The sequence below is a fragment of the Eleutherodactylus coqui genome, chromosome 12 (assembly GCF_035609145.1).
Source record: "Eleutherodactylus coqui strain aEleCoq1 chromosome 12, aEleCoq1.hap1, whole genome shotgun sequence".
NCBI classification, from domain to species: domain Eukaryota; kingdom Metazoa; phylum Chordata; class Amphibia; order Anura; family Eleutherodactylidae; genus Eleutherodactylus; species Eleutherodactylus coqui.
In genome coordinates this window covers 29,215,542-29,228,318 of record NC_089848.1, presented here as the reverse complement: position 1 = coordinate 29,228,318, position 12,777 = coordinate 29,215,542, and the positions used below count along the sequence as shown (strand labels likewise).

At 47.2% G+C, this 12,777-nt stretch overlaps 1 protein-coding gene across 1 annotated transcript in view; it reads left to right on the top strand.

Moving 5' to 3' along the window:
- The first annotated feature begins 2,663 nt into the window (after positions 1-2,663).
- The window catches only part of LOC136586482 (acyl-CoA dehydrogenase family member 11-like), a 68,578-nt gene continuing 58,464 nt past the window's right edge, over positions 2,664-12,777 (top strand). The window contains exons 1-3 of the mRNA XM_066584593.1: positions 2,664-2,871; positions 9,192-9,291; positions 10,560-10,685. Of these exons, the coding sequence (XP_066440690.1) occupies positions 2,738-2,871; positions 9,192-9,291; positions 10,560-10,685 (360 nt within the window). The 5' untranslated portion in view covers positions 2,664-2,737. The remainder of the gene's footprint in view (positions 2,872-9,191; positions 9,292-10,559; positions 10,686-12,777) is intronic.

Below are 12,777 nucleotides of genomic sequence, written 5' to 3'. Positions count from 1 at the left end.
ATATTTTTTTACACTTTTTTGGATGGTTTTCGGGGAAGGGCTTATATTTGAAGCCCTTCCCCGAAAATTTATACAGCACTTGCCGCAGCCCATTGCTTTCAATGGAGCTGGCTGCATTGCCGGCTCCATTGAATTCAATGAGCCAACATCGTTCTCCTCTGCCACAGCTGTTACAGTTGTGGAGGAGGAGAACGATTTATAGTATATGTTCCCAATGGGGTCGGCGCTGCTGCTGCCGCCGGCCCCATTGAGCGCATATACAAGAAAAACGATTTGCGCAGAATGCAGTTACATGCGTTCTGCGAATAGTTGTGTCATATAATTTTCGGCACATCCGCATAAAAAACGGCCATGTGACCGATCCCATTGCAAAGCATTGGGTATATATATTTGCAGATCGCAAGCGCATCTGCAAATCGGCCAAAAAACCGCCCGTGTGACTGAGCCCTTAATCAAACTTCCTTCCATGCTGCATTTACTGTATATGTGCCTTGTGGGATGGAGGGAAGGGTGTAACTTCATGTGATATATCAGTTGTATGCTGTTTGGCATCTGATAAACATGTCCTATATGTATACCCATAGATTATACGGCTTCCATTGACTCCTAACCAACATCCATGTCTTGTGGTTCTGAATAGTGCAGTCGGCTACATTTTGTAAAAATCTAGATAATGTTTTTTTTACTCAAGGTGTGAACCGAAGTGCGCACCATAGAAGGGTTACGGTACTCGTCTTCATACATGTTTATGGCTGGCAGATGTACGGCAGGACACTTGGCATGAGCGGAGTGTAAAAAAGTCCAAAGTGGGTCCAAAAAAAGTCGTGTATAAATAAAGAATAACGGAGAACTTAAAAATGAAGAAAACTTTTTATTAAAAAATAAATAAATACTCGGTAAAAGCCAAACAAATGGTTCCCCGTGCGCCTCCAGCGACCCCCATACTGCTCCCCATCATTCCCAGTGCGCCTGCAGTGCCCCCGTATTGCTCCCCACCATTCCCTGTGCACCTCCAGCACCCCCCGCACTGCTCCCCAGCACCCCACCATTCCCCGGGCTCCTTCAGCACCCCCCACACTGCTCCCCAGCACCCCACCATTCTCCATGCGCCTCCAGCACTTACTGTACTGCTCCCCAGCACCCCACAATACCCCGTACGCCTCCAGCGCCCCCCGTACTGCTCCCCAGCGCCCCACTATTCCCTGTACACCTCCAGCACCCCCCGCACTGCTCCCCAGCACCCCGCAATACCCCGTATGCCTCCAGCGCCCCCCGTACTGCTCCCCAGCACCCCACAATACCCCGTACGCCTCCAGCGCCCCCCGTACTGCTCCCCAGCACCCCACAATACCCCGTACGCCTCCAGCGCCCCCCGTACTGCTCCCCAGCACCCCACTATTCCCTGTACACCTCCAGCACTCCCTGTACTGCTCCCCAGCACCCCGCAATACCCCGTATGCCTCCAGCACCCCCGCCCCGTACTGGTCCCCAGCACCCCACCATTCCCTGTGCTCCTACAGCACCCCCACCATCTCCTGTGCGTCTGCAGCCCCCCTGTACTACTCCCCAGCACCCCACCATTTCCTGTGCACCTCGAGCGCCCCCGTACTGCTCCCCAGCACCCCACCATTCCCCGTACGCCTCCAGCGCCCCCTGTACTGCTCCCCAGCATCCCACCATACCCGTGTGCCTCCAGCGCCCCCGTACTGCTCCCCAGCACCCCACCATTCCCCGTACGCCTCCAGCGCCCCCTGTACTGCTCCCCAGCGCCCATTCCCTTGCGCCCCCGTGCTGCTCCCCAGCACCCCACCATACCTGTTTGCCTCCAGCGCCCCCCCGTATTGCTCCCCACCACTCCACCATTCCCCGTGCTCCCCAGCACTCAATCATTCACCTGTGCTCCTCCAGTGCCCCCCGTACTGCCCACCATTCCCCATGCTGCCCCACAAACATCACTCAGTGCCCACATGCGCTTTTCAATTCACCCCTTGAACCTCATCTTGTGCCCCCCACAATCATCGCTGCTCCCCACCCCAGAGACACCCAGCGCCTCCTGCACCCCACAGCTCTCCATGTGCTTTTCAACCTCCTCCTCAGCAGCCTCACAACCATCCCGAAGCCCCCCACATGCTTCACAAGATACTCATCCTGTACAACCAGACTCCCCAGAGACTCCCCCCATGTCTCAAGACCTTCTCTCTTGGAGCAGCATGGCGGGTGTGCCTACCAATCATAATTTAGCCGTTACCCTGGTTACAGACACGCCTGCAGTCAGGAAGAGGTGGACAGTTAATCCGCAGCTGTTAAACTACATCTCCCAGCATCCCTGCAGTCTGTCAGTCACTCACGGCATGCTGGGAGTTGTAGTTTCGGGGGACAAACTCGGTAAGTGTGACTGTGTGTAGTGCATGACTATGATGCATTCCGTATCGAATACGACTTCTGGGACCTGTGGTACTTCTATTTTATAACAAGTGACATTATATTAGCTGCACAGCCAATGGCCAGACGCATTGTTACTATTGTTGAAGATGTTTGCCAGTTTCCAACATGGCCGCTGCGGTGCATTCCAACTTCCTGTGCATTATGCGAATAGCGTAACGTTCAATACGTGAGGTTGTTTTTTCTTCTTTCATAAACTTTATTGACAAACAAAAGCAAAACAAAAAAGACAGAACTATGTGAAAGGTAATGCTTGCAGGACTGGACTTTACACTCGCTGTCGTTCTGTGCAGACATGGCGGCTCTGGAGATGGACGCCAGTGCAGTCAGGGAGCAGCACAAGTTTGACGAGCAGAAACTAAATGACTACTTATCGTGGCGCCTGCCCGGGTTCAGCAGCAGTGCCGCCTTGGCAGTCCTGCAGTACAGGTGAGAGCCCCATGCTGCAGTGTGACGGGGCGCCGCTGCTGCAGAGATAACAGGACCTGAGGAGGCGTCCCACCAGGCTGAAGTTGGTTTCTGAGGGCCGGTTCACACGGGCGGATTATGTGCGCACATTGTGTGTGTATAACACGCCACCAGTAGAACGCGCTGAATTCAAGGGGTTCGTTTCCATGAGCGCATTTTCCCCCCCGTGATCGCGTGTTACAATACGTGGCATGACCTTCATGGTGCACATTGAATGGATGTGCGTGTGTTAATGTGCATGTCATACGGAGAAAACCTGCGTATTCGTGTAGATCAGTGCGAATTTGCAGAGTGTTGTATGTTACCGCGTATTACCCGCGATAGGGCGCTATTGTTCCCTATGGGTTGCGTATTCTCTGCTGTCCATACACGATACAACGCATACGTGCGGCGCGGAATACGTAACGCCGCTCGGAGACAGAGCGAGGAATTTTTAAAAAGTGCATTCGCTGCCGTACGCGGCGATAGGCGACCCCCCCCCCCCCATGGCGGTAAAACGATGAGTGATCCACGCATACGACGTGGGAACGAGCCCTAATGAGGAAAACGTATCGTAATAATTAATTATATACCAGTTCGTCGCCCTGAGGCGGAGCAGCGGAAAATGGCGTAAAAATAACAAATATGGTCACACAAGTGTCTGATTGAAAGGGTTAAATGGGTTTGGGCCGCTGAACTTGCGCCTTCAGCACACAGAGGGTGATGCTCCGCACGACATATAGCTGAGATCAACCTGGAGCAAAGCGGTTCTGGGCATGAAAGTGGGCATCAAAGTGGGCAGACCGCCACAGTCTACTGAGCTGGTAACTGGTAATTTCAAAGGGTTAAATCAGTTTGCACCGCTGATGTATGACCGCCAGCACACAGAGGGGGGCGCCGCAACCCTCTAGTGCGCCGTACACTATACATGCATAATAGTTATTACCGCGTTCGTAACGACCCAGACGACGAAAATATTTAATCATTTATCGCAGGCGGTGAACGGCGTAAAAATAACCGTAAACGCAGACGCCAGAATCCCTCTTTTTGTTTTGTTTGCTTTTATTGCTTTTTTTTGGTAAACAATCCAAGTCATACATACCTCAGACTGGTGCCCATAAACACTGCAGCTCTTCCCTGCGGCAACGAGCCCTCGCAGCGCCCGCGGCCGGGAAATAATAACGTTCCGGGTCGTAGTAGGCGGCGATGTGTTTTTATTGTGCAAAAGTATTAAAAATAAAAAATTCTCTTAGGGCTCATGCCCGCGGGCGGAGTGGGATGCGCCCGCGGGCGGAGTGGGATGCGCCCGCGGGCGGAGTGGGATGCGCCCACGGATTTACGCTGTGGGATTACCGCGGTGGTAAACAAAACGCGCCTGCTGGTGATCGCAGAATAACGTGTGTTTTTTCCGCGGTCTCCATTAATACTATATTAAGAGAGAATCCGCAGTAAAATTCCGCGTGTCGGCATTGGCTGGCAGAAAGCTGTTAGGTTCAATAGGAAATAATAGCTGCGCAAATTCCACAGCACAAATCCATTCGTGGGCATTAGCCCTTACTTGGGGGCAATAATTATAACATATAGATGCGGGGGGGGGGGGGGACTCCTCTTGGTCTAAAGAAATGTTTACACGCAGACATTCGAGACTGTTTTGCACTCAAAACTTAAAACAGACAAACAGAGCAGAGTCATATATCCTAAATCAGTCCACTGAGCTCAGGACAGTTTTATGATGTGTCTTATCTCTCCTTCAAGCTGCACATGGAAGGAGATGCAGCACCACCTAGTGGATGGCAACATTATTACAAGTATTCAAAAGTTTTGAAGAAAGAATGAAAAAAATTATGATTGGGAAGAGGACATCGCTCTTGATCTCCTTCAGACCTTTCATACTTTCCACTTATGTAACAATCCTGGGCTGAGGTTAATTCCATTCTTGAGGGTATCAAACTTGGCCATAAACTTATACTCCCAAATTCTTCTGTGACGCTGCGACTTGAAATTGCCCTTCAGTATGATAACTCTCATCTGCTCTATGCTGTGTCCATGACCACAAAAATGTTTTGCCACAGGTAGTTCAGTCTTTCCCTCTGTAATTGAGTGGCGATGAGATCTCATCCTGGCCCTCGGTTTTTGAACTGTTTCCCCGATATAAAGCCCCCCAACGGGACATTTACTGCACATGATCAGGTACACAGCATCGGACGTGGAACATGTGAATGTCCTGCTTATAGTCCTGCTGTGTGTTGGGGATCCGTATCCTGTCCGCAGTCAGTATATGTGAGCAGGTCTTACAGCTCCTTACATTACAGGGATGAGTTCCTTTTTGTGTGTCAGAGGGCAATGCACTCCTGATTATAAAGTTCCTCAAATCATATATATATATATTTTTCTTTCTTTAAAACTTCATAAAAATTCAGAACTTCACTTGTAATAATGTTGCCATCCACTAGGTGGTGCTGCATCTCTTTCCATGTGTTTTTTTTTTCTTTCACCGGGGCAAAAATATCCTAAATTTCTATCAATAATTCACTGATTAGGATTAAAAATGAACTTCTATTTAATTAATAATAAAATGACTATTAGTCAAAGACACACTACATACAAAAACCAATAATAGTTCAGAAGGTTTCTAGACCAATAAGGGACCCATTATGGATTCATGAAGATGCAATTGTATTTCCCATGTCTCCAGATCTATTCATTTCTCTTTTATCTCACAGTAATGAGATGGACTATTTTAATAAAGATGTATTAAGTCTTGCGTGTTCGGATTTTTTATATATTCTTTATGCAATAGACTCTGATAATATAGAAGTCCCTCTACTACAATATCTTTAGTCTGGCATATCTTTATTGTTGCTCTGCGGCCGACTCTTTTGACAATGTCATGGGTCCCTGATGATGCAATCAGATGAATTGTACATCAAACAATGGCGTATCGCCATGGTGACATGTTGGAATAAGCCACGCAAGTGCATTGGATGTTTGAGGCCGTCTGATCATGACAAAGGCTTATTCCAACACGTCACCATGGAGATACGCCCGTCATGGAGACACGTCTGTCTGCGCAGCCGCAGTACATCTCCATCGATCGTTGCGGGGATACATGAAACATACAATCTGCGCATGCGCGAGTTTGGATATAGGCATGGGCCATGGAAATCCTCATATCTGTATGGTGCTTTCGATACTGACCCCCAGACGGTGATTGGTGGGAACAACAAGGGAGGCGGAGTCAGTGATACAAAAGGTGTGTATTCACCAGGTCATACCATCTCTGCATGACGCTCGCTACGAGCCATATGGTACTTTACATTGGGGATTAAAGCACAAACCCCGTTAGAACTTTGCTAAATCCTCCTGATGAACTAATTACAAAGACATGTAGCTTGGGAAACGCGTCGAGGTATATGATAAGAGTAGTGGAGGGGCTTACTTACATAATATGGGAGAAAGTAAGACAAACGCATAGAAGGCTCTGCATCTAGCAAGTATGTAGACCAACACACAATTGGACTGAAATAACGTAATGCAGGAGACACATGCGCTCTGCTATGAACAAAAGTCTATATACTCTAATAGACTATAGGGGATCAGAAAGTAGAGCCGCTTCTGTCATTGCTTGTACAGATAGCCAATACTAACGGACTTAGCTGTACAACAAACCTGAAATAAATACCCAATGACAAGGATTTACTGGGGATCCCAATATGAACACCCATATGCAATATCAGGTACAGAGTGGTAGAACATACACTACACTAAACAAAGTGTTTGGGGGGATAGAATAAGAGTACAACTATTTACTGTACTTAATGGAAGAATTGGGGATTTTATGGTGCTGACAAACAGAACTGCCAAACAATCTCAATTGGCTCTTGTTTCTGATAGTGTGACGCCTTATTTTGACGAACACACTTGTCTAATGCCACGTACATATTTCATGCTCAGCCTAGGCCATTATATATAACACTTTCAGTGTAACCTAATGGTGGTTTTGATTGTCATCATTTTTTGATGTACAATTCATCTGATTGCATCATCAGGGACCCATGACATTGTCAAAAGAGTCGGCCGCAGAGCAGCAATAAAGATATGCCAGACTAAAGATATTGTAGTAGAGGGACTTCTATATTATCAGAGTCTATTGCATAAAGTATATATATAAAAAATCCGAACACGCAAGACTTAATACATCTTTATTAAAATAGTCCATCTCATTACTGTGAGATAAAAGAGAAACGAAGAGATCTGGAGACATGGAAAATACAATTGCATCTTCATGAATTCATAATGGGTCCCTTATTGGTCTAGAAACCTTCTGAACTATTATTGGTTTTTGTATGTAGTGTGTCTTTGACTAATAGTCATTTTATTATTAATTAAATAAAAGTTCATTTTTAATCCTAATCAGTGGATTCTTTCCATGTGCAGGTTGAAGGAGAGATAAGATGCATCATAAAACTGTCCTGAGCTCAGTGGACTGATTAATGATTTGTGTCTCAGCTCAGTTTCTCTGCAGCTGTTCTGTCAAGACACACCAGGATGCAGCGCCCTCTACTGTTATACACCACAGAACACTTGTGTCTGCAGCTGTTCTGTAGAGAGACACCTGGATGCAGCGCCCTCTACTGGTATACACCACAGAATACGTGTTTCTGCAGCTGTTCTGTAGAGACACACCTGGATGCAGCGCCCTCTACTGTTATATACCACAGAACACTTGTGTCTGCAGCTGTTCTGTAGAGACACACCTGTATGCAGCGCCCTCTACTGGTATACACCACAGAATACGTGTTTTTGCAGCTGTTCTGTAGAGACACACCTTGATGCAGCGCCCTCTACTGTTATACACCACAGAACACTTGTGTCTGCAGCTGTTTAGAGACACACCTGGATGCAGCGCCCTTTACTGGTATACATCATAGAACACTTGTCTGCAGCTGTTTAGAGACACACCTGGATGCGGCGCCCTCTACTGTTATACACCACAGAACACTTGTGCCTGCAGCTGTTTAGAGACACACCTGGATGCAGCGCCCTTTACTGGTATACATCATAGAACACTTGTCTGCAGCTGTTTAGAGACACACCTGGATGCAGCGCCCTCTACTGTTATACACCACAGAACACTTGTGTCTGCAGCTGTTTAGAGACACACCTGGATGCAGCGCCCTCTACTGTTATATATCACAGAACACTTGTGTCTGCAGCTGTTCTGTAGAGACACATCTGGATGCAGCGCCCTCTACTGGTATATACCACAGAACACTTGTCTGCAGCTGTTCTGTAGAGACACACCTGGATGCAGCGCCCTCTACTGGTATATACCACAGAACACTTGTGTCTCCAGCTGTTCTGTAGAGACACATCTGGATGCAGCGCCCTCTACTGGTATATACCACAGAACACTTGTCTGCAGCTGTTCTGTAGAGACACACCTGGATGCAGCACCCTCTACTGGTATATACCACAGAACACTTGTGTCTCCAGCTGTTCTGTAGAGACACATCTGGATGCAGCGCCCTCTACTGGTATATACCACAGAACACTTGTCTGCAGCTGTTCTGTAGAGACACACCTGGATGCAGCGCCCTCTACTGGTATATACCACAGAACACTTGTCTGTAGCTGTTCTGCAGAGACACACCTGGATGCAGCGCCCTCTACTGTTATACATCACAGAACACTTGTGTCTCCAGCTGTTCTGTAGAAACACACCTGGATACATCATCCTCTGTGCCAAACAGACCTTTTAGAATTCTGGCCAACAAGTTCCCCCTCGGTCTCATCAGACATAACACGTTTTCCCACATACTTCTGGCAGGATTCATGTAGGTTTTGGCAAAACATGGCCACGCTTGGATGTTTTCCTCTGTTTGAAAAGGCTTCCATCTTGCCCCCCTCCCTCACAGCCCAGACATATGAGGAATACAGGAGATGGTTGTCACATGACCACACAACCAGTACTTGCCAGGAACTCCTGCAGCTCCTTTACTGTTGCTGTCGGCCTCTTGGAGTCTCCTGGACCCATTTTCCTCTGGTCTTTTTGTCTGGCTGATTGGCTGATTCTGAACACAACCACACCCCCAATATAAGAGGGTGTGGACACTTATGTAACCGCATTATTGATAAAACCCTGGCATTTTAACAGGGGTGTGAAGACTTCTTATATCCATGCCCAGTATAGTGCCAGGGCTCCCATATAGTAATTGCTCTGTTGTATGGGCTTTCTTACTCCTTATATGTTTTATAAATGAAATGGTAAAATAAAGTCACGATCCTTATTATTATTCTAGATCTGGGCAGTCCAATCCTACATTCTTCCTGCAGAAAGGTCAGAAAAGATTTGTTCTCAGAAAGAAGCCACATGGCCTGTTATTGCCAGGAGCCCATCGGGTAAAGTACTGTTTATTACATGAAGCTCTAACACTGAAAATATTCAGCCTCTTATTTTTTGTACAAGACAACATTTAGTTTTGCTGTAGGCTGTAAAGCAAGATGCCTTTCTTTTAGTGATCTGGTATTTGCTGACATCTAGTGACAAATCAGAAAACTGCGATTATAACTCATTTGCTGCTGGGTTTCCCTGTAGATTGTGTGATTGCTCAGGGTTCCCAGCAGCAGGACACATGGAATCCGTCTTGTTGGAGATTCTTCTGACAACACGCATTGCCCAGATCATACAATATTTACCTGCAAAAACGCTTCCAGCTCTGCAGTGTGTCACCGCTAAACATATGAACGAAGAGCTGTATTTTGTACACAGGCTATACTTACATGCTGTTTCTAGTATGTGTCATTGGGGACACCGCAAGGCCTTGGGTATAGCTGCTGCCACTAGGAGGCAACACTAGGCAAAGACAGAGTTAAGGTCCATTTATACGGGACGAGCTGCGGGGCCAACGATGTCCGATAGTGAGGGACACCGCACACCCACAATTCTTATTCTGTCATTAACTCCAGTTGTCCCTCTAGAAGGGTCCCTCAGTTCTCCAGGTTCCTACATGGTTCCATTTAATTCACTTTATGGTTTTTATCGACTTCTTTTCATTTGTTAAATTGTGTTTCTCCTACAAACTGATTTGGCTCAGTGCCTGCAGGAGGGGTAGAGGCGGTAGGAGCCATAGTGCCCACTCCATAGTGGCAGTGGGTACAGCCAAGGCCTTGCCATCCGCTCCTCCCCAATGAACATGACAAGAAATGGATTTTACTGTAAGTAACACAAATCCTGTTTCCTCCTGCTGACATGTTTTATTGTAGCAGGTGATACTCTGTAACATCTTTCAAACTCTTTTTTATTGGCATTAGTTTAAACATGAAAGAAACATACATTAACTGGTTACATTTTTTTTGTATACATCTTATTTGCTGTCAAAACAGTTTCCATCCGTTAATCTTTGCTCGTAGCACTTGTTATGCCTTCATTTCCCCCCCCCCCTTCCCATAATTCCCCAAAACGTAAAACTTTCCTATATAAACTTAAGTGATTACCAATAAAACATAAACTAGTGGTTTGCTAAACTAGCCCGCATAACACTTTGTTTTCCTACTATATTTTGTCATGTGATTTTAAGGGTTCCCAGTCGGTTCATGTGGTTTTGTTCATGATACCATGTCCTATTGGCAAATTGGAGCACTCTGTAACATCTTATGTTCGTCTTTAGATTGAGAGAGAATATGAAGTACAAAGGGCGTTATGTTCCAATGGATTTCCTGTGCCAAGGCCTTTACTTTACTGCAAAGATGTGACGGTTATCGGTACTGAATTCTATGTGATGGAACATGTGCAGGTCAGCTTTATTAGCCTCATATATGACAAGCGTGTGACTATCGTTAGAAGATACAATCTGCCCTGGTTGATATGATGTCTGTGTTCATCTTGCAGTAATGTCCCGTGGCCGGCCATCAGATAGAGCCATGCACAGCCCTGTGACAAATGACATGTTGGCGGTAATGTCCCGTGGCAGGCCATTAGATAGAGCCATGCACAGCCCTGTGACAAATGACACGTTGGCAGTAATGTCCCGTGGCTGGCCATCAGATAGAGCCATGCACAGCCCTGTGACAAATGACACGTTGGCAGTAATGTCCCGTGGCTGGCCATCAGATAGAGCCGTGCACAGCCCTGTGACAAATGACACGTTGGCAGTAATGTCCCGTGGCCGGACATCAGATAGAGCCATGCACAGCCCTGTGACAAATGACATGTTGGCAGTAATGTCCCGTGTCCAGCCATCAGGTAGAGCCGTGCACAGCACTGTGACAAATGACATGTTGGCAGTGATGTCCCGTGGCCTGCCATCAGATAGAGCCATACACAGCACTGTGACAAATGACATGTTGGCAGTGATGTCCCGTGGCCGGCCATCAGATAGAGCCATGCACAGCACTTTGACAAATGACATGTTGGCAGTAATGTCCCGTGGCCGGCCATCAGATAGAGCCATGCACAGCATTGTGACAAATGACACGTTGGCAGTAATGTCCCGTGGCTGGCCATCAGATAGAGCCATGCACAGCACTGTGACAAATGACACGTTGGCAGTGATGTCCCGTGGCTGGCCATCAGATAGAGCCATGCACAGCCCTGTGACAAATGACACGTTGGCAGTAATGTCCCGTGGCCGGACATCAGATAGAGCCATGCACAGCACTGTGACAAATAACGTGTTCCAGTAATGTCCCGTGGCCGGACATCAGATAGAGCCATGCACAGCACTGTGACAAATGACACGTTGGCAGTAATGTCCTGTGGCTGGCCATCAGATAGAGCCATGCACAGCACTGTGACAAATGACACGTTGGCAGTAATGTCCCGTGGCCGGCCATCAGATAGAGCCATCCACAGCACTGTGACAAATGACATGTTGGCAGTAATGTCCCGTGGCTTGCCATCAGATAGAGCCATGCACAGCACTGTGACAAATGACACGTTGGCAGTAATGTCCCGTGGCCTGCCATCAGATAGAGCCATGCACAGCCCTGTGACAAATGACACGTTGGCAGTAATGTCCCGTGGCCGGCTATCAGATAGAGCCATGCACAGCACTGTGACAAATGACACGTTGGCAGTAATATCCCGTGGCCGGCCATCAGATAGAGCCATCCACAGCACTGTGACAAATGACATGTTGGCAGTAATGTCCTGTGGCTTGCCATCAGATAGAGCCATGCACAGCACTGTGACAAATGACACGTTGGCAGTAATGTCCCGTGGCCGGCCATCAGATAGAGCCATGCACAGCACTGTGACAAATGACACGTTGGCAGTAATGTCCCGTGGCTGGCCATCAGATAGAGCCATCCACAGCACTGTGACAAATGACATGTTGGCAGTAATGTCCTGTGGCTGGCCATTAGATAGAGCCATGCACAGCACTGTGACAAATGACATGTTGGCAGCCTCTGCCTATCCTTTTCACTCCATATTGCTCTATTTGTCCACAGAACTTATATTTTTAAATGTTCTTCTAATACATCCACAATACAGAAATGGAGGCTCGATCATCTCCTTACGCCAAAGACTTCTTATAGCATTTACAGACAATGTACTACTAAAACTTTCAGTCCAAGAAATAATGGCTACTCGCTACCCAGACCCTGACCGCACCGTGCCATTAAACGTCCCAGAGATGGAGAACGGCAGCTCTCCAAAGTAGAAAGTATATAATAATAATAATCTTTATTTGTATAGCGCCAACTTATTCCGCAGCGCTTTCAGGCATGGATAAATGCAAAACAATACAACAATTACAATATAAGGTACATTGGGTTAGACACAAATGGGTTGCGGGTGGTACAGGAGGTGCAGGGGTTGGGGAACACAGGCAATAGGAAATTTTATGTACAGATCATTTATCAGAAGGCAAACAGGGTGGAGCA